This window comes from Cupressus sempervirens, chromosome 7 (assembly GCF_028749045.1).
Source record: "Cupressus sempervirens isolate cs-2001-9-10 chromosome 7, ASM2874904v1, whole genome shotgun sequence".
NCBI classification, from domain to species: Eukaryota; Viridiplantae; Streptophyta; class Pinopsida; order Cupressales; family Cupressaceae; genus Cupressus; species Cupressus sempervirens.
In genome coordinates this window covers 498,826,219-498,851,884 of record NC_143124.1, presented here as the reverse complement: position 1 = coordinate 498,851,884, position 25,666 = coordinate 498,826,219, and the positions used below count along the sequence as shown (strand labels likewise).

The following is a 25,666-nucleotide window of genomic DNA, read 5'->3' as shown; positions in this document are numbered from 1 at the left end:
AAGGAAAGGATCTCATACAATAGACAAAAACTTTTAACCAATAGAAAACCACATCTAAAAATGAAGCCTCCACCTCAAAAGGGCTTCTCCATCAAGAAGAAGCAGAGAAGATGAAAATAGAACAAGATGGGCCTCAATCCCAATTGTTGAATGAAGAGAAAACTCCATCTCAAATAGGGAAGAAAAACTAGAGAGAACCCCACACACCATTGTTGGAAAGAAAAGAAAAATGAACTAGAAGAGACACCCACCACAAGGAGCACTAAAAGGGATAGAAAGGGCATCACTCACCAAAAAACCTCAACAACCACTTTATGGTATAGATAAACAACCCCAAACCAAGAAACCACAAGCTCGAGGGAAGACCCCAAAAATGAGAATGGAACAAAGAAAATCTCTCGACATATACAAGAAGAAGGGAACCCAAAAACTCCTCATCCCAACCAAATACTTGAACAATATCATATTAAAAACTAGAGGATTAGCAAGAATAATAGCTACCCATTAACACCTTTCCTCCAGACACCCAATGTTCATCATCTTCTTCATCATTTTCCTCACCCTCTTCCTCACTATCAATGCTTGAAACCCTACCCCATTAGTGCCTTCACTTCAACCACCCATCTTCAACTATCTTAGAATGTCATCTTATAGAAAAGTCGATCCTTTAATTAGAAAAAAACTAATAGCTTACCATTTTTTTAATGCATTTCTCTCAATAATCTATCTATTTTTGAATGTGTATGATAAAGATGAGGTTTGAGTATTGTATAATTCTTTTGAATATTTAGGTCTACTTCTATGGTGAGTTTTCATACCTAGAGCCATTATTTTATCATCTGTGTCTTAATAAATTTTCTGTACTATAAGGTCATATATAGTAATGGAAGGGATAACTGATTCGCTCGAGTACTTTTCACTAATCCTAAGGTTGTGAAGTCACATGAAAGAAAATTCAAATCCACTAATTCATGAAATAATTACTTGATCTTCTCCACTTAGATTTCAATGTTTAAGGGAGCGAATATGTTTTTAGATTGATTTTTTTATAATATTTATAGAAGTAGACATTCCTAGCTCAAATTTCAATCTTATTTTATGTAAAATATTCATTGATCCTTGAATGTAGTAAACTAGATAAATGATGGTTGAATATAATAGGTGATCCTTAATGGGCTTGTCCAAAAAACGTTGTAAAAATATTAATTATGTATTGAAAATCTATTATAAAATATTTTTCAAAATATATTTAGTTTTGATGTTTTTTCTTATCATTTTTTCTAATGCTTGTGTCACCTATTGGTGTTATCTATATCAAGTTGTGCAATATAAACTATATATTATTGCTTTTACTAAGGAACCCTCATGGAATGTTAACCTTTCATTGAGTATCTTGTTCATTTCCTTTCTTAATGTTGGGATTTATTTGAAAACTATCCCAAATTGTAATACTTTATATCCCATTATAACATAGTTCCTTATTAATGACACTTTCTATGTTAGGTAATAATTCGTGGCATACCACTTACAAAATTAACACATAAAATATTATAATGAAAGCAAACAACAAACTAGCTAATAGTGCGTATGGAATATAAATAAGATCATTAATTTAGACTTTTAAATCATTGGATCATTTTTTTCAAGGAGCTAGTTGCTCTTAGATTCTATGCATTGAGTTAGTATACAAAAGAGTGTACAAGCTAAGAAATAGTGTATATTGAAGTAATTAATGTATGAGAAACAATTAAAGAAAACTAAAAGATTTTTTTTTGTATTTGTAGCTCTTATTGAAATGAAAGACATATTATAAACATGTAGTTTGTGGTTGTATGATATCAATTTCTTATATTGATTAAAAGTTCTAAGCATAGAGAAGTTATATTTGATAAAACAAAATTAGTTTTGGGAAGATTAATAATTAAGTTGAAAAATAAGATAAAAATTCATTGAATATAATTTTGTTAGCTTACATGTATTAATGCTTTAGTCAAAAACAACATAAAAATATTTTTTTTAACATGCTAGAGAAAGATTTGAGAAGTCACATTTCACCTTCATTTGAGATAAAGTTGATGAACAAGATACACATTCGTTTTGGGTAGAATCTTATTAGATTATAAAGAATAATTATTAGTCGTTTTTATATTAAATAATTATATAAATGACAACTTTTTTAACAACTATTTCATATTTAGTTACATAAGGGATGTAAAATTGAGAAATAGTCTATAGACAACTGGATAGAATCTTATTAGATTATAAACAATAATTATTAGTGAAAAAAATTTAAAATAATTATATGGAAAAAAACTTCTATTTACAACTATTTCTTATTTAGTTACACCAGATATAAAATTGGGAAATAATCTATAGACAATTAGATAGAGCCTTATTACATTATAAACAATAATTATTAGTCAATTTTTTTTTAAATAGTTATATGAAAAATAATTTATTTGACAACTATTTCATATTTAGTTATATAAGGGATATAAAATTGAGAAATAATCTATAGACAAGAGTACGCTTGGACAAAACATCTGTCAACCTTTTCTTAAGTCAGCACCCACCTAATCAAAGTCAATCATTCAATAAGACGTTTACACCGCATTCATACTGTCTAATGTGGTCCCTGAGAAGGAAAAGAGGTTTGGAATCAAACTTCTAACCCAGTTGGGTATATAAAATTTTGGAGAGCAGACCATGTTGGAGGAGATTGTAGCTGAGTAAGAATGGCGGTAGATCTGTATACTCTCTTCTTTTCCAGGAACTCAACTCCTCAATTTGGTCAGGATTTGCCGATGCTCTCAGGATTGACCAAAATACGCAGCCGATCATCTCACATTCAGGGGAAGCAAGGGAAAGCCAAAGAAACCAGAAAGTAGCCTTCACTCAAAAAGTGAGGAGAAAAAAGATAGCACATTTGCTATCCACTTTGCATTCTCTGCTGCCTCTTTCCATCTCTAAAAAGGTAATCTAATGACACATGACAACTTTCTTAATGCAAAAATGTTAAGTGGTATCAGATTCTCACTTTTCATGATAACAAATTTTTGTTTTGTAATTTTTTGTCATCAACATTTCGAATCATACTACACGATCTATGATCAAATATTTTTGACTTCTCATTTTATGAGCTTTTAATATGTTTCAGGTAGGAAGACACTCCATAATAGAAGAGACGGAGAGATATTTAAAGAATCTTCAAAGGAGAGCCCAAGAGCTGCAGAAGAAGAAAGCCCAGCTATTGGCGTTAAGAGTTTCATTACTGGATCATAATTCATCAGCAACTGACAGAAAGTCTCTAAGCCTTGATGTGAGTATTGAGGATTATGACAATGGAACGCTCCAAGATCTATGAAGAGGTTGAAGCTCATTGTTTAGATATAGAGAGAGCAGCTGTTTACAGAGGGGACTCCATTGTCTTTCTCTATATCCACGCCAAAGTAATTATCAATGCTTTTTCCCATCACTTACTAGAAATGAGTCGAACCAGTCATCTCAAGAAGACTTTGGAAAATATTTACTGGCGACCACAATGGCTTTCCAAGGTTCAGTCATAAATGTAAATAAATAAATAAATATGTTTAACTTTGTGGCTTAAGATTGGTCAAAGTGGATTAAAATGTACAAAAGATTCATAAATGAGATGGTATCTTGGTACGGAAACTTGGAAGGGGTTAGTTTTAATAGAAATAAAAAGATTCTTATTTACTATAGTAAATTTTGGTTTCGAGGCTGAATAGATTCATGGGAACAGTCACATGAAACACATGATATTGCAATTAGAAAGGTACAAGAAAACGTAATTATAAACTTGAAAAATATTTATAGAATATTGGCAAATCATTAAATAGGTGCTAGAAAAATTTGTTATTATAAATTTTAAAAATATTTATACAGTTAAATTCTGATATTCAGATCACAATTTGACTAGCTATGGAAATCATCTCCTACTTATCAATATTTATACAATATTGGTATCTTCATCTTTTCATATTTTCTCAATAAGGCTCTCTCTTGAGTAACCCTCTTTCTCTTTTTTTTCTTTACCCTCTCATTTTGGAAGTGCTCCAACACCCACTCAAGTTGATGTATTATTTCTTGTCTTATGGGTGACTTGGCTTGATATGGAGGAACTATGAATTTCATTCATTTACCTTTCTTTAGTCAGGTAGTGGCTTGCAAATTCAGAGCTTTGGGAATTAGATCCAAGCGAAAAGGCTACCTGACCCAATGTCTAGTTAATTATTTTAATATGCAAGATTTGAACATGAATTTGATGATGTTTTGAGAACTTTGAAAGAACTTTAATGGAAAATAAGTTGTTGTATAAGTCAGTTCACCCTTCGATATGTTCTGTTGAGAATTATTTTGTGAAGAAAAATGTGAAACAATTAGGATAATGAGTTTAGTTGACTTCATATCAGCTCCTAATAGGGTTGAAGAAGACCCTAACAAGGTTGGGATCTTCTAGTAGTGATCCAAAGTCTTTTAACAAGGACTACATGTGTTGATTATATGTAACTGGCTCCTAACATAATCATACCCTTTAACAAAATAAATTGATATTAGTACATCAACTCAGAGGCATCATTCCTATTGTGCTTTTCCCTCATGATAAGGGTTTCCCTAGTTAAATAATCTTTCCTTAATGTGTATTATGGTTACTTCATGGTTGTTACATCTATTTGTTTTATATTTTAGATTTGATAAATTTAATTTATGTTGTTTAAAAACACAATTGATTCCTTATATCCCTCATTCTCAATTGCATTGGTGAAATTTAATTTCTAACAATTTCTAGTTTTGTAACTTAACCAAAGTATATATAATAATTGTCAGCATCTCAAAGAACATATGTCATTTTCAACTATTTTAGCCTCATCTGCCATGTAATGAGGTCAGGTATTCAATAACTTATTATTATTGTGTTGCACATTATCACTATTTAGCGTATTCTAGTGGGGCTATTTCCTTTGTGATAAGAAATATTTGGTAGTGTACTGCCTACCCCTAGTTTGCATTTTGTTATCATTGTTGAACTCTTTTAGAGCTAGTTTTATGTTGTTGGTTAGCAGCATTCTTTTGAGATTATCAGATATTGTGCTATGGATTTAGTTTATTATGTGATGTGATTATTTAGACTCTACATTTCATGTATGTATGATGATTATTTTTAGTGTTCGCAATTATTGATGATGATTATTACATTGCTTTCAGTTATTAATGATGATTAGTAAGATGATTTATTAGCATATGTGCTTCCTTATGGATACTTACCCCATACTCGCATTTGTATGGTGTGCGTGTTTGCCTTGCGTGTTTGCTTTTGTATGGCGTGTCTGATGTGGTTAAAGAAGGGAGTCATAGTCACCTGCTAGTCGGGATCTACACGATGCACCACTTCCTACTATTGTCTGTTTAGTTTAGTATATATTGTGTTTGTATATGCATGGTTTTTATGCAGGTTGCAGGTACTGGGTATCGACTTCCCTGAATTGCTAGGATGAGCGTACCCTATCACATTATCTCAATGATAAGAGAGGGGAGATAAATTCTTAAGTTCAAATCTAAACCCTTTGAGCCATTTGTCCTAATTGAAAAATTAGGACAAGTATCTGAGTTGAATACCCACCGAATGTGTCGGATGACATATTTCATGATTTTTAACCCTTTAGATTTATTTTGTATGATTTGTTCTATGATGGGTTTTCATATTTTATCTTAGAGGTCTATGGTGAATTTTTCATTAATTAAGTCTTAATAAATAGATTTAATTAATAAATTATTTATTTGAAAAAATTAATAAAATATCATGATCTTTGATATTTTGATTGTAATTAATTAAATGTGAATTATTGAGGAAAAGGAATTAAATAAAAGAAAACTAGAAATTAAAATTAATAATAATTATAAAATAATAATAAAGTAATAAATAAAATAATAATAATAAAAGTTATAAAAATTTAAATGAAAGTTATAAAATTTAAATAGAGATTATTTAAAAAGTAAATTAGAGTTATAAGCTTGCATGGGAATTAACATGTGTTAACAACACGGAGGTTAGTGCATCAATTAAGCACAAGGTGTCTACAATTCTATGACTTATCAAAAAAAGAATTGGAAAAGACCCATGCTTAGTTGGTGACACCTTTCAGCGGTTTCAAGAAGCATTCCAAAGGTTTCTTGAGAGCTCTTGATATTCAAGCATTCATAGAAGCTTAAATGAAAAGCTCAATGGAAGCTACAAGCTTAAGGGAAGCCTTGAGCTACAAGCTAAAAAAAAATAGAAACTTCAAAGCTTACATGCATGGGAGAAGATTCATATGCTTATATATTTTCTACTTGCTTCTATGCTCCTTCTGGCTCTTCTAATCACTTGGAGGATTCGATCGGCTTGGATTCTTAGAAGAATTGTGAATGATGGAGAAGGAAGGGATTTTCTATGGACTTCTGAGGCATGGCAAATTAGCATCAGTGTCCAGGTGCACTCGTGATATTCTCATATTCCCTTTGCACTCTTTCTCTTCCTGTCTTCATCATATCTATTTTATGTGTCTGAATACTCTCTGTATTTGAAATTAGAATGTAGATATTTTATTTGGATGAGAAGAAAATAATAGAAAAATCTTAGATCCAAGTAAGGAGAAATAATTAGATCTTAATCGGGTTTGGGTTCGAATTTATATTGTGAAATTAGATAGATAAGATTTGAAATTAAAATAGAAATTCTAAGTTGAAAATTCGTATGATTAGATGTAATCTTTCTATCAAATTATATTTTCAGATGCGTATGGACAAACCTATTAGATGGATGAATGGGTAAATTTAGAGAACAATTACATTTTAAGAAGAAATTCTTAATTCATCACAGATTGTCCTGTTGCTGCCCCTTGGATAGACCCGAACTCAGTTATTCATAACTTTTTATTGGGATCAAATTAATTCGATCGCTCTGGTCCGAAGTAGCGCAACTTGACCCTCTCAAACATATTTCAATTTCAGCTCGATCCAACAGTTCATTAGGGAGATAAGGCCATCGTACTGAGACTATTTTATTCAAGGACAGATATTTCTCCATTTCCCATAATCAAGAGTTCTTTATGCTTAACTTCACAAAAATAATATATCAAAGCATGGAATGAACTAAAGATAGTATTGAAATCTTCCCTTATTAGAATCTTATTAATATGCATTAGTTTTATATGGTTTACTATCTAATCTAATTAAATCAAATTTAATTAAGATTAATTAATAGTAGAAGAAGTGTAATTAATTACTAGTTAATCTAAGTAAATGGATGAGAGAAAATTAAAAGAAAAGAAATTTTAATATAGTTTATATAGTGGACTTTTTTTATAATGTATATTGAATACTATTTAATATATATAAAACAATTTTAGAGTTGTTTAATGAAGATAATGTTAAGAATTTGGAGATTATTCATGTTAAAATTTACAATGAGTCTTATTGGTTTGTGATAGGGATCTCTTTCAAACAACATTTATATAGACAAAATATTATTAGAACAATTAGAAAATGGAGTCTAATGGTTGATTTTAATATTGATTAAATAATTGTAAAATGATAATTTATATTATGTTGATTTAAATTTAGAAACTCTGAATGATATTGGATTAAGACTGAATTATTATGTTATTGGTTAATACATTTGAATACCTTAATGGAGTTAAGAGTTAGCCAAATATTAACTAATGAGTTTATGGAAGGATTCTATAGATCGAGTATGTATAGTTGAGGAGTTTATTATTTATTAATATTTGTAAGGACTAGCAAACTATTAATAAATAATGGTTTAAATAGATATCAACAAATTTGATTAGAGTTAATCTAGTGGAGATTATTTATTGATTGAAGTTTGGTAAAAGATAATAATTTTTGGAGTTGGATTATAATTGATTTTTAATCAATTGATATTCATTGAGTTGATATTATAATTATGATATTAATAATTAAGTTGTGCGATAGAGTCTTATTTGAAAAGATTAATGATAATACGAATTTGTTAAGGGAATGTTGGTATTTTTTGAAAGATGACGAATATGGTCATTTAAGATTTACAATAATTATTATTGAATTATTAATATGATCTTTTGAGTATTAAATTATAGTTGACTATTATCATACAGAATTAAGTTAGTTATTAGTCAACTGATATTAATTAGAACGTTGCTATGATTATGTAATTATTAATTAAATCAATCAATGAGAGTTAATTAGATTTAATTAACAATTAAGTTAAGTAATGAAGATTTAATTGATATAATTCTTTTAATAAGATTGTAGAAATATTGATATCAAGTTGATAGGTCTTATTCTTATGACTTGAATGATGACTTTAGATATTTAATAGTGAAGACTTAGTAATATTTAATTGAGGATTATTAGAATATGGACCTATGTTAATTGATTGATGTAATTGATCATTTTAATAAAATTATAATCTCTTATTCGAAGAATGATAATTGGTCCTCTTATAATATAATGAATAATGATCATAATAAAGTTGAAAGGTTAATCAATTAGAATATGGATCATGGTTAAATATAAAAGACAATTTAATTAAGGTCAATGATGATCAGTTTAGTGAATATTTATCCTTAAGTTATTCTTAGAATGTAATTCTTAATAATGGAAGGGTAATGCTATCGGGGAACAATTGGGTTGACTTGTAGGTTAAATGATGATAACTTTATACACTTGAAAGTATGCTTGCAAACAGAAAACTAAAAACCCCTACACATTATTCAACTATGTGAATTTAGTAAACCAAAACATGTGTTTGCATCGTGTATTCTATATGCTTCTTGTTTTGGGTTTTGGGTTGACTAGTGTTGACCAGTCCTAAGATGTTACTAGAAGCTCGGGGGTTATGAGATATGATGGCATGTTGATTTTATTTGGTCTTGATCTTTATAAGCCCAACCATGGTAAAGTGATCGTATGCTCTATGAAATATTTGTATTTACTGATTGTTATTGTTCATCAGTCTTCATGTGTGAAGCTGAGAGGTATGTGTATAAGACACTTGAGCTAATCATTTTTGAGTCATCGATCAGTTATCCTTGGATTATTTTCTAGTCACCGTGATGAGACTGAAATATGGATTTATTTTTTGATGATGCCATGTTGTGACATGTTTAACTCAACCATTTTGGAGTCTTCGATTGAAGTATGATTTTGAGATATTCTTGGTTGCTTGTTGAGAACCATTTATCTTGAGATATATTTTGGTTATTGAGAACCAATTGATACTTATGATTATCACTGATGCCTTTAGTTGCCAATAGAGAACTGTTGTGGTCATGATTTTCTATAGATGCTTTTTCAGATGCTTATGGAGATTTCTTGATTCTTATCTTGGAGATTTGATGATTCTTATTATGGATATTTGATGCTTTTATGCATATTTGATGATTTTATTATGGATTATCTTTTATAATTTTGAGATTTATGATTCCATGAGCTTAGGGTAGGTAATCTACTTGTAGTGTCGGGAAGTGGCTTGCAATGGGGGTCGGGTCCCTAAGTGGCTGCCAGGGTAACTCATTGTAAGTTTGGTTAATAAGTGATAACATTTACACACTAAATGGGGATTAAATGAACCTAAAAAGATAATTGTTTTGATGTTCTCGCCCATGCTTTGAGTGCTTGTACAGGCTAGGATGGGAGTAGTGAGAACGCATGGTTGCGACCGTGCATTCCATAGTATGCTTCATCAGTATGAGAGGATACTAGTGGCCGCATGGAATCAGTATGGACCCGTGGAGTTTAGCTAACTGCCAGGGTAACTTGTACGTGATAAATGCGATGACACTTTCCTACTTGCAGAGTAGGTTTCCTACATGTCTTTGTGTGCCTCTGGAAATTAGATGTCGGTTTTGTGTGATGGAACCTTTGAGTTAGTATACTTTTGGGATTCCTGAACTTTTTATACTATGTGTATTGATATCCTATTTGGGACTTGAGATTATCTCCTCAGCACGGTGGGAGTGGACCACTTAGGTTCCACGCGGTCGGGTGGTAGTGTATTTTCACTCTTATCATTTGAGATCCATCCGAGACACCGTGGCTAGAGTATCCTTGGTTGGTATTTATTCTTCATTATGTTCTTGGAGCATTATAATAGATAATATACCTTATGATGGATGTATTTACTAGTATGTTTTTTATATTGATGATTTGTTTTACTTTGCATATGTTAGTTGATGATCTATTATGCTTTACTTTGCATGTTTGTAGGATGTTTTAGGAGTGACATTCCTACTATGTTAATACTGATGATCTCTTCGGTGCTTTGGAATGTTACGCACAGAGGGATGGCTAGGATCCACGATGGTCTAATGATGATATTTATAGTTGGGAGGAACCGTGCACTTAGTTATTTATGTTTGAAATATATGATTATCTTTTGTGATGGATGTTTATATCTTTTGTGATGATGTATCATATATGATATGTGGTTTCATTTATGTTATTGCATCATAGATTAATATTAGATGATGATGATGTACTTTATTTACTTGGATGTTTATTCTTTTAAGCTTTTCAGACCGTGTGATATGTACAGTGGATGATTGAGCTAAAACTAAAACATAATTACAAAAGGACACTTGTATATTGTTTAAGTACATTGGATGTATCATTGTTATTTCATAAGGATGGGATGTTAGATGAATAGTTAATTTAGATGTGATACAACGTTAAGGGATCTTTTTTTAAAGAATGTAGCCTATTATGTATATATGTTATGTTTATTTTCATTTGAATTGTTGCTATTGCTTCCGCAAATGTTATGAATGGTTTTATCTTTCATGTTTAAAAAAAAATTGTTTGGCAAACCTAGTAAAATTCTTTGGATCCCTTGGCGGGGCATTACAGGTAGTGAAAACCACTACTCTTATTATGATAAGTTCAACCTTCAAGGCGTTGGACTAACCACCAGCCTTCCTCTTTGGGATTTATGACATGGCTTAACTACCTTATGTGTTATATAAGTCTAGTGGTTGTATTGGACATTAATAGGTCAATCTTTTGGTGCAACAACAACTCTAGCTTGTAACAAGTGGTATTAGAGCTTGGTCATAGGTTTGAATGTCCTTGGGCAACACTAAGAGGGGAAATGTTGGACTAACCACCAGCCTTCCCCTTCAAGACTCATGACATGTCTTAACCACCTCCTATGTTATATAGGTCTAGTGGTTGTATTGAACATTAATAGGTTGATCTTTTGGTGCAACAATAACTTTAGCTTGTAACACAACACACTTCTCAGAAGAGCATAACTCATTTCAATTGAAAATGTAGAAAAAATAAATGAGAACAACATGAACCATCTTATGATTCATAGAGCATGAAATTATTACAAGATGACTCATAAGAATGATAGAATATAATTGTTTTGTTTTGTTCTAATTAGATAAAGCGCAATAAAGCCTAGACCCAAGCAATAAATAACCAGTCAAATCATAAAAGAAACATCAAGTCAAAATCACAAGAATGAAGGAATTTGTGAGAGGTGAATTCAAAAGGATTTTGAATGGAGCCACAACCAAAGGTGCAAAAAAATAAAGGATAAAATAAACCAAATATCACCAAGCAATAAGATGCAGGTATATTTGATGAAAAATAACCAATTCAAATGAAAATACAAATTTGAGGGGAGAGAAGGAACCCAATAGCCTCAAACAAGAACATGTTCAACCATAGAACAAACAACTAAAAAACATGAGAGGGTAGGAGCACTAGAAAATATGGAGAAAGAATACCAACAACACAATTTCATTAAGAAGGGAATGAACTAGAGGTTCAAGATAGGTGGAAGAAACCACCAAGAAGAATAGCCACATAGTCACATAAACCCCAAGCATGGAAAAACATAGAAAACAAAAAGGAGAAATTATGAATGCCTCACATAAAGCCAAGGAGATGAAGCAACAAAGAAGCTAGAAATAGGCTAGATAAGAAGAACTAGATCCACTAGATATGAAAGGTAGAATTATTGGGTAAAACACATAGAAACTAGTACAACTCCAAAACCACAACTATGAATAATGAGTGCATCAAATACCAACAAGAAGAACAACGAAATTGCAAAACTCAAATATAGAGATACCAAACATAGTCAAAATAGTCTAGACAAGAGAAGATAAACCGAGTCTAGTCACCAAACTTGACATCAGAAGAAGGAGAGGATCTCATACATTAGGCAAAAACTTCTTACTACTAGAAAACCACATTGAAAAGTTGAGCCTCCACCCCAAAATGGTTTCTTCCTCAATAGGAAGAAGAGAAGATGAAAACAGAACAAGATGAACCTCAATTCCAATTGTTGAATGAAGAGAAAACCCCACCTCAAATAGGGGAGAAAGACTGGAGAAACCCCCACACACCATCGCTGGAAAGAAAAGGAAGACCAAAATGAGCTAGAGGAGACACCCACCACAAGGAGCAATATAAGGGAGAGAAGAGGCGCCACTCACCACAAAACATCAACAACCACTTTATCACATAGAGAAACAACCCCAAACCAAGAAACCACAAGCTGGAGGGAAGACCCCAAAAATGAGAAGGGAACAAAGAAAATCTCTCGACATACACAAGAAGAAAGGAACCCAAAAACTCCTCATTCCAACCAAATAAGAACACTATTGTATTAAAAAATAGAAGATTAACAACAATAATAGCTACCCATTAACACCCTTCCTCTAGACACCCAATGCTCATCATCTTCTTCATCATTTTTTTCACCCTCTTCCTCACTATCAATGCCTAAAACCCTAGCCCTATTAGTGCCTCCACTCCAACCACCCATCTTCAACTATCCTAAAATGTCATCTTATAGAAAAGTTGATCATTCAATTAAAAAAAACTGATAGTTTACTTTTTTTTAATGGATTTCTCTCGATAATCTGTTTATTTTTATGTGTATAAAAAGATGAGGTTTGAGTATTGTATAATTCTTTTGAAAATTAAGGTCTACTTCTATGGTGAGTTTTCATACCTAGAGCCATTATTTTATCATTTGTGTCTTGATAAATTTTATTTACAATAAGGTCATCCACTCGAGTACTTTTCACTAATCCTAAGGTTTCAAAGACATGTGAAAGAAAATTCAAATCCTCTCATTCATGCAATAATTACTCGACCTTCTCTACTTAGATTTTAATGTTTAAGGGAGAAAATATGTTTTTGAAATAAAAGGCGACCAAAAACAAGGGGCTCGTCCCTTACAACCAAAATGCTGGTAACTAGCACATTACCAACAGAGACCAACAATAAACATTACTACAGTAAAAACATACTAAAGTACAACTTAACTACAATAATACTATGCAAGTAACTAACTAGCATACTATTATTAACAGAAGAAACTAAACTATAACAAAAGTCTATAATGTTTTCTATACTACTTAAGTTCATCATAAAAACTATTGGCACAACCAGGCCAACCCAAGTTTGAGCAATAGCTGGAAACCAACAAATCAAGTAACAGAATATTAACAAAAAAACAACTTGGATCCAAGGATCCTTTAAAACTAAAAAAATTAATTCTTAGTTTTTTCCTTGCCCTTTCTAGCCAGTAGAACCTGAGCCCAGTCATTAGCAAGGAATTTAAAAAGGAGCTTATGATCCTCCATATGCATTCATGTTTCTTCTTTCTCTTGTGCCAGTAGTTGGAGGGTGGTGGCTGAAGTGTGGGTGACCTTTACAGAAAATTTAGAGAAGGTGCCAAACCCTTCTTCTAAAGTTTTAATTCTTTTGTCCAATTTGGCATACTCCTCCAATTTCTCCTCAATGTCCTCCTTATTATCCATTCCAACCTATTTTGCTTCCTCTATAGCCTTTTCCAACTAGTTATTATCCTACAAAACCCTTGAGTTAGTAAAAACCTTAGATTTTTTCTTGACCAGGGAGGAAATGGTAATGGGGGAGGTGTCCACTTTACTACTATCTTCACATAAAGTAATGGGTTGCAGGGTGAGGTTGGCCGAAACATGGGTAGTCTTCGTGGTAACAACATTTCTAGTTGACACCTAAGTATTTTTAGCAAACATCTGGGCATTATCAACAGAATTTTTTATAGAGTTAACACTTTTTTCTACCTCCTCCTTCCCTTTATCTCTCTTGGAATCAGAGTTATTATCCTCTTCCCTCTCTTTTTCATTATTTTCTGAGCTCTCCTCTTACACCTCCTCAACCCTAAATTCGTTAGATTTTTGCTTGCACCTTGACTGGGACTAGGCAATTCTTCCTAATCTTCTCCTACGCTTTCCACATGCCTCCTCCTCTAATTCCTCCCCTTCCACCTCCACTGGTTTTTCCATTTTAATCTTTTAACTGTCCTTTTGTTCCATGGCCGCATCAGGTATCTTATTTTTCTTATTTTTCATGGATAGGAGAGGGTTGCAGGGTATGAATTCTAGTACTAGTACTAGTACTTGGGGGTGAATTCTGCCGATGGCACTAGTTATCAACAACCACCACCCTAGGGGGGCAAAGGGAAAGATGGAATTGGTATAGGCAAAAAATCAGGCCTTGGTGGATAATGGTAAAGTTATGCTCCTTATTCCTCTTCTCCCTAACATCATTGACCATATCCTCTAGAGAATGCAGCAAAAAAAATGGGATAGATATAAAATCCCTAATTCTAAAATGATTTAGTAAGGGAAAATGATAGTAGTAGTAAACACTGTACCTACCTTCCAGCATAAGGTATTTCATGATAACTAAGAAAACATCATCTCATGGGGCTGGTAGCGTATCCCTCTTAAAACCTCCTCTATAGTGCACTGGTTCCTCACTCTTCACAAAAAAAACTCCTCATATTCACCTCATTGGCAGTTTTAGTGACCTTTCTCCATTTCTCCCTTTCATTGAAAGACCAGTAGCTATTGCAATAACTTCCCCATTTACTTGAAATGTGATTCCATTAATGGTTACCTTGCGGTTCTTCCACCCATTGACAAATTTGAGGGCACAATTCTCATCATACACTGCCATCGACTCCATGTAAGACAGAAAACCCCCTCTTTTAGCAGGAACCAGATAGCCATCCTGTCTTTGAAGTTCTCATTTTTCATGGACTTCAACCTATTCAAATCTCCACCCATATCTTCCCCACCAATTTCCAATTCTTCCACCTTAGTGATGCACATCTGAACCTCCTTGTTTTCGAGAACACTAAGAATACTATCAAACCTAATATTTTTAGCAATGAGTGAAAATGTTTTACTAGCTCATGCTTGATAAGCTTCAAAATCCCAAAAGAATTCATTATGGGAATTGTGTTTGTTTAACATCATAATTTTAACACCTTGAAAATCTCTAACAATCTGAATAATGATATCATTTTTACTTTCAAAGGGGAAGTAATTTGAATTATGTAGTGTGTTACCATAATGATGGCATGACACTCTTCTTAAATTGTCATTCATATCTCCATTTGTACGGCCACGTCTTCTCCTCATTTCCCTAAAACCTTTATTAAAATTAGTGCACTTTGACTCCCCAAAAAAAGGATTGCCACTTTTGGCCCTAGCCATAAATTTTATAAACATAATTAAATGATACGCCCCACTCTTTCCCCATATATCAAGGACTTAATCTCCTTGTTTAGATTTTCTATATTTCTCTAGCATGTGACTGCCACTAATTTAAACCCCATGGTAGCCGCCACATCGACCACTTTATTTCCTTCCCTATAGATGTGTTGCAAGTGTACACTTTCCATCCCTTCTAACATATGCCTAATGTCCATAATGATAGTCTGAATATTCCATCCCAATTGGGACATTCTCTTAACCAAATCAATAATTAATTTGGAGTCCCCCTCTATGGTTATTTCCTTAAGTTGCATTTCACTAGTCATTTGAAGACCCCAAAGCAAAGTCATTGCCTCAGCCAGATTATTACTTCCACTCCTCACCTTCCCAGTATAGACTAGCAACACTTCTCCATTCCCATCCCATAGTACTCCACTTGCTGCTCCTATGCCTCCTATACCATTGCTATCTCTATAACATTTTTGAGTTATTGAAAAGGAAAATATCCTCCTAAATACCCCATTTTCCAGCAATTTGACCTTCTTTCCTTTGGTAACTTACATTTGGCAAACCTAATATTTTCCTTCAGCAATTTCTCCATTATTCCAAAAACCACCTCCACTGATTTTTCCTCCTAAAATATTCTGTTGTTTCTTTCTTTCCATATATGCCAGCAAATATACGGCGGAACAATTTTCCACAGAAAGACCAACTTTGGGTGGTAGAAGGTATTGCACCAATTCTCCACAAATTGACATAAATTGTCTTTCATAACCCAATTCAGACCAAATCTCTCCCACACCATAGCCCACATCTTTAAGGCATACTAGCATTCAAGGAATAGATGATAGATACTCTCCTCTTGTCCTTATAGAGATAGCATTGATTTTTTATATAAAAGCCCCTTCTTTTCAAATTGTCTATAGTTAAAATTTTGCATGCTGAACCATCCACCAGAAGAAATTAATTTTAGGGAGAAGGTTACTATTCCAAACATTACTCCATGATGGTGGACATAGGTCCTTGCTAAAGTGATGCTTGTAGGCCAATTTGACTATAAAGTTACCACTCAACGTTAAGTCCCAGACTCTAATATCCTCCTAGATCAAAATTGGGTTCTTTGTGCTCTTATTAGCTCTTCCAACTCCTTGAGAAGCTGAATATCCTCATAGGAGTATGTATCTTTATGTAGATTCTTCCACTTACTCTCCTGGTCGATATAGTCCTCCACCTTTCTTTCCATGTCTTCCTTAAGTAACTCCATTAGTCTTTTAAATTTTTTGAAAACCAATAGTTTTTGTGCCATCCAATTGTCTTCCCAGAATCTGATGCTATGACCTTGTTCCTTCCCTCAATAAGCCTCTATTTTTAATGATATTCATCCATATTTTAGAGCCTCCTAGAAGATCATTATTGAAAAGATTCCAATAGAAAAGGGAATTTGACAAATATTTAGCTTTCATAATATTACCTCAATCAGTATTATATTCTCCCAATCTCTAGCCAATCTTAGTAAGGAGGGCCTTATTAAGGTCACGTAGCCTTCTTACTCCCAACCTTTTTTTCTCCTTTGGCTTGCACGCCTCTTCCTAGCTGACCAGGCTCAATTTATTTTTCTCATCTATTCCTAACCAAAGGAAATTCCTTTGTATTCTCTCAATCCTATTAGCCATATATTGGTTGATTTTGTATTCTCTAAATCCTATTAGCCATATATATGTTTTTAAACTAAGTTTTTTTTTTTTTAATAGCAGTAGACAACCCTAGGTTAAATTTTAATCTTATTTTATATAAAATATTCATTAAGCCTTGAATGTAGTAAACTAGATAAATTATGGTTGAATATAATAGGCAATCCTTAATGGGCTTGTCCAAAAATAGTTGTAAAAATGGTAATTCTCTAATTTAAATATATTAACAAATATTTTTCAAAATACATTTAGTTTTGATGTTTTGTCTCATCATTTTTTCTAATGCTTGTGTGACCTATTGGTGTTATCTATATCAAGTTGTGTGACATAAACTATATATTATTGATTTTATTAAGGAAACCTCATGGAATGATAACCTTTTATTGAGTATCTTATTCATTTCCTTTCTTAATGTTGGGATTTATTTGAAAATGATCCCAAATTGTAATACTTTATATCCCATTACAATATAGTCCCTTATTAATGACATTTTCTATGTTAGGTAATAATTCATGGCACACTACTTACAAAATGAACACATAAAAAATTATAATGAAAGCACAAAACAAACTAGCTAATCATGCGTGTGGAATATAAATAAGATCATTAATTTAGACTTTTAAATCATTGGATCATTTTTTTCAAGGAGCTAGTTGCTCTGATAATCTATGCATTGAGTTAGTATACAAAAGAGTGTACAAGCTAATAAATAGTGTATATTGAAGTAATTAATGTATGAGAAACAATTAAAGAAAACTAAGAGATCTTTTTTTGTATTTGTAGTTCTTATTGAAATGAAAGACATATTATAAACATGTAGTTTGTGGTTGTATGATACCAATTACTTATATTGATTAAAAGTTCTTAGCATAGAGAAGTTATATTTGATAAAACAAAATTAGTTTTGGGAAGATTAATAATTAAGTTGAAAAATAAGATAAAAATTCATTGAATATAATTTTGTTAGCTTACATGTATTAGTAAAAAACAACATAATAAGATTTTTTTTAACATGGTAGAGAAAGATCTGCGAAGCCAAATGTCACCTTCATTTTAGATAAAGTTGATAAACAAGATACACATTCATTTTGGATAGAACCTTATTAGATTATAAACAATAATTATTAGTCAATTTTTTTATTAAAAACAATATGAAAGATAACTTTTTTTACAACTATTTCATATTTAGTTACATAAGGGATATAAAATTGAGAAATAGTCAATAGACAATTGGATACAATCTTATTAGATCATAAACAATAATTATTAGTGAAAAAAATTTAAAATAATAATATGAAAAAAAACTCTATTTACAACTATTTCGTATTTAGTTACACAAGGAATACAAAATTGAGAAATAATCTACCGACAATTAGGTAGAATCTTATTACACTATAAGTAATACTTCTTAGTCAATTTTTTTAAAAATAATTATATGAAAAACAATTTATGTTACAACTATTTCATATTTAATTATATAAGGGATATAAAATTGAGAAATAAACTATAGACAATAGTACACTTGGACAAAACATCTGTCCTTCCTAAGTCAGCACCGACCCACTTGTACTTTGCAAACATCTAATCAAAGTCAATCATTCAATAAGACGTTTACACCGCATTCATACTGTTTAATGTGGTCCCTGAGTCGCAAAAGAGGCACTCGGCATCAAACTTCTAACCCGGTTGGGTATATAAAAATTTGGAGAGCAGACCATGTTGGAGGAGATTGTAGCCGAGTAAGAATGGCGGTAGATCTGTATACTCTCTTCTTTTCCAGGAGCTCAACTCCTCAGTGTGGTCAGGATCTGCCGAGTGCTCTCAGGATTGACCAAAATACGCAGCCAATCATCTCACATTCAGGGGAAGCGAGGGAAAGCCAAAGAAACCAGAAAGTAGCCTTCTCTGAAAAAGTGAGGAGAAAAAAGATGGCATATTTGCTATCCACTTTGCACTCTCTGCTGCCTCTTTCCATCTCCAAAAAGGTAATCTAATGACACATGACAACTTTCTTAATGCAAAAATGTTAAGTGGTATCAGCTTTTCGCAATTCATGATAATGAATTCTCGTTTCACAATTTTCTATCATCAACATTTCGAATCATACTACATGTTCCATGATCAAATATTCTTGACTTCTCATTTAATGAGCTTTTAATATGTTTCAGGCAGCAAGACACTCCGTAATAGAAGAGACGGAGAGATATATAAAGAATCTTCAAAGGAGAGCCCAAGAGCTGCAGAAGAAGAAAGCCCAGCTATTGGCGTTAAGAGTTTCATTACTGGATCATAATTCATCAGCAACTGACAGAAAGTCTCTAAGCCTTGATGTGAGCATTGAGGATTATGACAATGAAATAATTATAGTAAGAATTACAGCCTCAAGAATGCCTCTTTCTCTCTGCAAGATCTATGAAGAGGTTGAAGCTCATTGTTTAGATATAGAGAGAGCAGATGTTTACGGAGGCGACTCCATTGTCTTTCTCTATATCCACGCCAAAGTAATTATCAATGCTTGTTCCCATCACTTACTAGAAATGAACCGAACCAGTCCTTATCTGAAGAAGACTTTGGAAAATATTTACTAGTGGCCAAAATGGCTTTCCAAGGATCAGTCATCAATAAATAAATAAATATGTTTAACTTTGTGGCTTAAGATTGGTCAAAGTGGATTAAAATGTACAAAAGGTTCATGAATGAGATGGTATCTTGGTACGGAAACTTGGAAGGGGTTAGTTTTAATAGAAATTAAAATATTCTTATTTACTAGAATAACTATTGGTTTTGAGGCTGAGTAGATTGATGGGAAGAGTCACATGAAACCCATGATATTGCAATTAGAAAAGTGCAAGAAATTGTAATTATAAACTTGAAAAATATTTAATAGGTGCTAGAAAAATTTGTTATTATAAATTTAGCAAATATTTATACAATATTGGTAAATTATCAAATGGGTGCTAGAAAAATTTGGATTATTATTTTTAGTTAGTAATGATATTTTTAAAATCATAATAGTTTTAATAAGATAAGCATGTCAAATTTAATATTGTTGATGATGTATTCTTTGTTCAATGACAATCATATAATCTATAAATTAAAATCTTGTTTTCCAACATAATATGAGATTGGATCTTTAGGATTTTTCATTATTTTTTGTGATTGGATAATCTTTCTTTGAATTGTAAAAGCTACATGTCCTTTTTGTAATAAAATTTTGATTTTTGGGATTTCCTTCAAATTTTCTAGATGTTGGAATTATAAGATAACTAGAAAACTTATGAAATAAGTTGATAACTATTTTTGATATATTAGTTGTGCATAGAGTTGGAAGTCAAGATCTCTTTTATATGGTCTAAATCAGCCAAAAAAAGGTACCTTTCAAACTTTCCTTTTTAACCAAACCACTATTTTTTTCCAAAAATAATTGTAGAATGGATACAATTCTTTTGACTATAATTTCTTTAATTACGTTTCAAACCCAAATGTTTCAGCTATGAAGAAAGTCTAGATGAAGTATAACACTTATGTTTTAGGGAAAATGTAAAATATGAATTTTATGTTCAAAACATTATTTCAATTAGATATAAGACTAATTTATGTTTAAAAAAAATTTAATCTAGTTACTAATTTAAAATCATTATTGATGATTTTATTATTAATTTATTTTATAACCATACAAAAGGCTATAAAAAATATTAGTCAATTAAAATCGGACAACTTGAAAATTTACAAAATCATTGGAGCAACTTTGCATGATGCTTAAAGCCAACGTGACAAATTGTTTCTATCAGATATGGATTTTCTTAGTCATTATTTTATTTTTCTTTAAAAGGAAATCCTTTAATCACACGGTGTGACGGTACACCGTACACCGAATGGATGAAAAATTAAATAGAGAAGGTGAAAAAGCTTTCTAAATGGATTGGCAAATCTGGCGATGTCTATGGATACCAAACTCATGATAAACGTGTGATTTTTCACTTTCAGATTTTCACAAAGAGACCCACGTTCTAAACAGAGTCAATTCAACGTTCGTCACTCTATTTCTTTGTCCTGTTAGTAAGTGTCTTTACCATTACATTCATTGAACGCAATTTTTAAATTTAGATCAACTAATGAAATCAATGAATTTAAAATTTTATATGGATCTTACGACGTGTATATCTATTTTTCTTTTTTTCCTTATTTTATAAATGACATTTTGTATTCATTTTATTGTTCTATACTATTTTTGGTAGAGAGAAAAATCAGTTTTCCTTAACAAAAATACATATATTTTTCTAAGAACAATAATGACATTCATTAATGATAGCTTTATCTTTTTCAAAAATAATTGTTTTATTGTCCACCTCAAAGACATACATACATGTCTAATCAACAACAACTAAATCATTTTTCTTAATATAAAATATATCAATCTATTATTTTTAATATCTTTGAGTTTAAGTTTATTTAAAATCTTACTAAAAACTAATTAGCATATCACTTAAAATACATTTTTTTTCTTCATAATAATTTAAAATTATTTTATTCTAATTTTAAAATTAAATCTTTTATTCTAAATTATAGTTAAATTAATAAATTAAAAAATATATTTTTAAGAATATAATTATTTGATATATTTTTTACTTGAGAGGTGAATTTTATAATTGTTATTTAAATATTTCTTAAAATAACATAATCCTTATTTTCTTAAAAATTCTCTTCCAACTATTTCTATTCATTGTCCCTATAATAACATATCATTCTATCTCTTTTAAATCTATTCATATCCTTCATTTCTTACTATAAATCTCTATTATCATTATCTCTCTTTTCAATCTATCTTCATATAAATAAATCTTCATTTTCCTTCTTTTCTAACTATTATGATGTTGTTTTAATTTTAATTTTCAAAAAAATATAACTATAATATTTTATTATGTTTTAGTTAATTTTAGAAAATATTAAAGCATACTCTTTTAGTGTTTGATTAAATATTTTTAGAAAATCATAAAATGAGTGTTGATGTGTGGAAAGTCTAGATTCATCATTATTATTATTTGTTATAATTAATTATTTTAATGTGTTAAAATTGAGTAGACTCAAATCCAAGACCTCTCATATGAGAGGCTTACAAATTAACATTGTGTTGTAGGCTATTGCATTTCTTAATTACTAGCTAAAATATAGTACAACTATTAGAGTCAAAATTTCTACATCTTAATATTATTTCTTTTATAAATGTTAGTTATCTACAACAAAGTAAAATATAAATATACTAATATACAAAAATACAATTAAGTTATAAGTTATAATAGTATCATTGCATTTATATGATAAATTAGAAATTAATTTTTAAAATAGAATGGTATTTTTTTAATCATTTTCCATGTAAATGTTATATCTAAAATATATATTAAATATTAATCAATTATTAATAAAATTATATTTAATATTACCTTTTTTAAAAAAAAAAAATTTTAATTGATTGAAATTATTATTTTTATGACAAATACAAGCCACTATGTGACACTTGTTTTAAAACATGAATGAACTAAAAAGTAAAATACAATACTTTCTATATTAAAAAAAGAAGAAGAAAAAATAACATTTTTAAACGACTATTACAATTTATCATGAGTACCTATAGTGAAACCCCAAATGTAAGAAAATTATATATAACTAGTCTAATATATGTCACTATCTATTAACTGGTCTAATATATATCACTATCTATTAACTGGTCTAATATATATCACTATCTATTAATTGGTCTAATATATATCACTATCTATTAATTGGTCTAATATATGAGATATGTCAATAGTTACTTTTGGCTTGTCCACTACATGCAAATCGTTCTTTAACCCATTTGACAAATGATATGCAATGCAATGGTACTCCCTTAGGATGTGCATACATGATATAAGTAATATAAATTTCCCAACTAGATAATCCATTTGATAACCAAATATATGTGCCAATGAATAACCACAAGTTATTTCTTAGTTAACACATACACCAAACTTTTCCACCAACTCCATTAATGCAAACATGCCTTCCCCTAACATAAAACATCAACATTATTTTTTAAAAATTGGCAAACTCTCCAAGGACGGGTTGTTGTGGCTCTCCTAATTGAGTTATTATGTCCATATTTTAAGATAGAATTTAAATAATCATTAAATAAGATAATATTATTAAATATTTATTGATAATAAATTCATATATTATAAGAAATCTTAATATAAAAATAAATAAGAAATAGTAATAAAATATGACTATAATATTTAAAAATAAATATTAATATTGTATATTATCAATAAAATAAGATCAAAAAGTAAACTAGTATAGATATCTTAAATAAATCTATCTAATAGATATCCACTACAAAATAATTATAATTTATTTTACTAGATCTAAAATTATTTATATTTCCTTTATCTCTATTTATTTAGGTTTTTACTAAGCTTTTAATTTTAAATTCTAAAAAAATGGATGATTTATATCTCCAAATATTATAATCTCTAAAAAAAATCTTTTATGTGTTATTTATTAAATTATTATTAAAAAATTATATTCTATTTATAATAATATTTAAACTTTTGACATGTAGATGGTTGTCAAATTTCACCTAGAAGATTAAAAGTTAACATTAACATGCTCACACCATCCCACTCCACCCATTTTGCCATTGTATAATGCCTATCAACATTAATAAAATTGAATAAGTAATGTGAATAGGTATTCTACAATAAAAAAAGGGGTGAAGTGGGATGGCATCTGTTAATGTTAACATTTAGCTTTTTATATAAAATTTTGCAAGTATCTACATGTCAAAAACTTTATTAATACAAGTTAAAAGTAAATAAAATTGAATAAGTAATAGCCATTCTAGAATGGAAAGGGGGTGAAGTGGATGGTGTGAGCGTGTTAATGTTAACATAATTTACCTTTTAGCTAAAATTTTACAAGTATGTACATGTCAAAAAATTAATATTTATTATAAAAAGAGTATATGTTTACGAAATGTTTTTATAAATACTACATAAAATATTTTCTAATATTACAACCAACACACACACACACACACACAGAGATATATATACATACATACATATATATATTTGTGTACATACATATATATATATATATATTTGTGTATATATATATATATATATATATATATATATATATATATATATATATATATATATATATATATATATATATATATATATATATATATATATATATATATATATATATATTGTTGAAGTTTATGAAAGATCAACCCCACAACTCTTAAGAATCATCTACATGCAAACACATGTCACAGAAAGAGAGAAATAAAAGCTATGGAGCTTGGAATTCCTATATCCATAGATGAGATATTCTTGATGAGAAAAAAGAAAGATTGCTATAAATCAAAAGTGAATCATTACAAAGAGAGATCAATTCTTCTAAAGGAAATCAAAACCCTAAAAGTTAGAACCTAGGTTGTACAACAATAATTAATAAAAGAATTAATTATTAGATGTCTAAAGTTTAGCTTAGGTGAAATAGAGTTAATTAGGAAATATCTAATTACTTTAAAACCCCTCCCCACTTAAGATAAACATAGGGAGTAGCTAAAAACCTAGAAACTAATATTGAAAGTAAATTTGGGTCCTTACAACAAAGCCTGATGAGGTACCCAAGTACAACCAAATCTCTAAAAATGAGTAGAAATAGAGAAAACCACATGGGAAAAATTCTACTCGAAAAAGAGATGGAAAGAATGCTAAAAGAACTAGTGAAGGATTAAAGAAGCCTCCAAACTAGGGAATGTTCTAGAAGATAGGAACAAAAGATAATCATGAAGAACACTATTGAAGCATGAAGCTACAAACATTCCCACACAAATGATCTAAAGAACCTCAACTATATAGAACATGAAAAAGAAGAGAAGACTAAGTTTGAAGAGCTGATCAATCATTGATGGAAGGTATCTTAATGGCATCCAAATATAGGAATGAAATAATTTTTATATGGTAAATGATCCATCTCACCAAAATGCATATTTATCCAGTCACTACAATCACCTAGTACATAGGATCAAATACTAAATACATAGCTCACTCCATCAAACTAAGAAAGCAATAGAACCAGAAAAATCCCCTATAATCCTGAGAGGTAAGACATGAACACTGAAATTGAATGCAATATCTCCTATAGAAGAAGAATCAGGAATAGTAAGAGTGCAAAAGAAGTATGAACACCTATAATGACATGTGTTATCAACACATGATGAGACTAATGTCATGGAATGAACACTCACTTGACAAAAGAAGATGGTGAATATGGCCAACATGAAACCTCCCAAGGAACTTTATAATGTAGTGCTACTACAACAACACACAAAGATGTGCAAGATTTTGA

At 30.5% G+C, this 25,666-nt stretch overlaps 1 protein-coding gene across 1 annotated transcript; it reads left to right on the top strand.

Moving 5' to 3' along the window:
- Nucleotides 1–18,941: 18,941 nt before the first annotated feature.
- On the top strand, nucleotides 18,942–20,038 carry LOC149547721 (uncharacterized). Its single transcript, XM_089794791.1, has 2 exons — nucleotides 18,942–19,248; nucleotides 19,432–20,038. The coding sequence occupies exons 1-2, from the start codon at nucleotides 19,009–19,011 to the stop codon at nucleotides 19,849–19,851; spliced, it is 660 nt and encodes a 219-aa protein (XP_089650917.1). The 5' UTR covers nucleotides 18,942–19,008; the 3' UTR covers nucleotides 19,852–20,038.
- Nucleotides 20,039–25,666: the final 5,628 nt, after the last annotated feature.

Coding starts and splice junctions, on each gene's coding strand:
- LOC149547721 (XM_089794791.1), top strand. CDS start 19,009: ATGGCGGTAGATCTGTATACTCTCTTCTTTTCCAGGAGCTCAACTCCT. Junction 19,249..19,431: donor CTCTTTCCATCTCCAAAAAG/GTAATCTAATGA, acceptor AATATGTTTCAG/GCAGCAAGACACTCCGTAAT.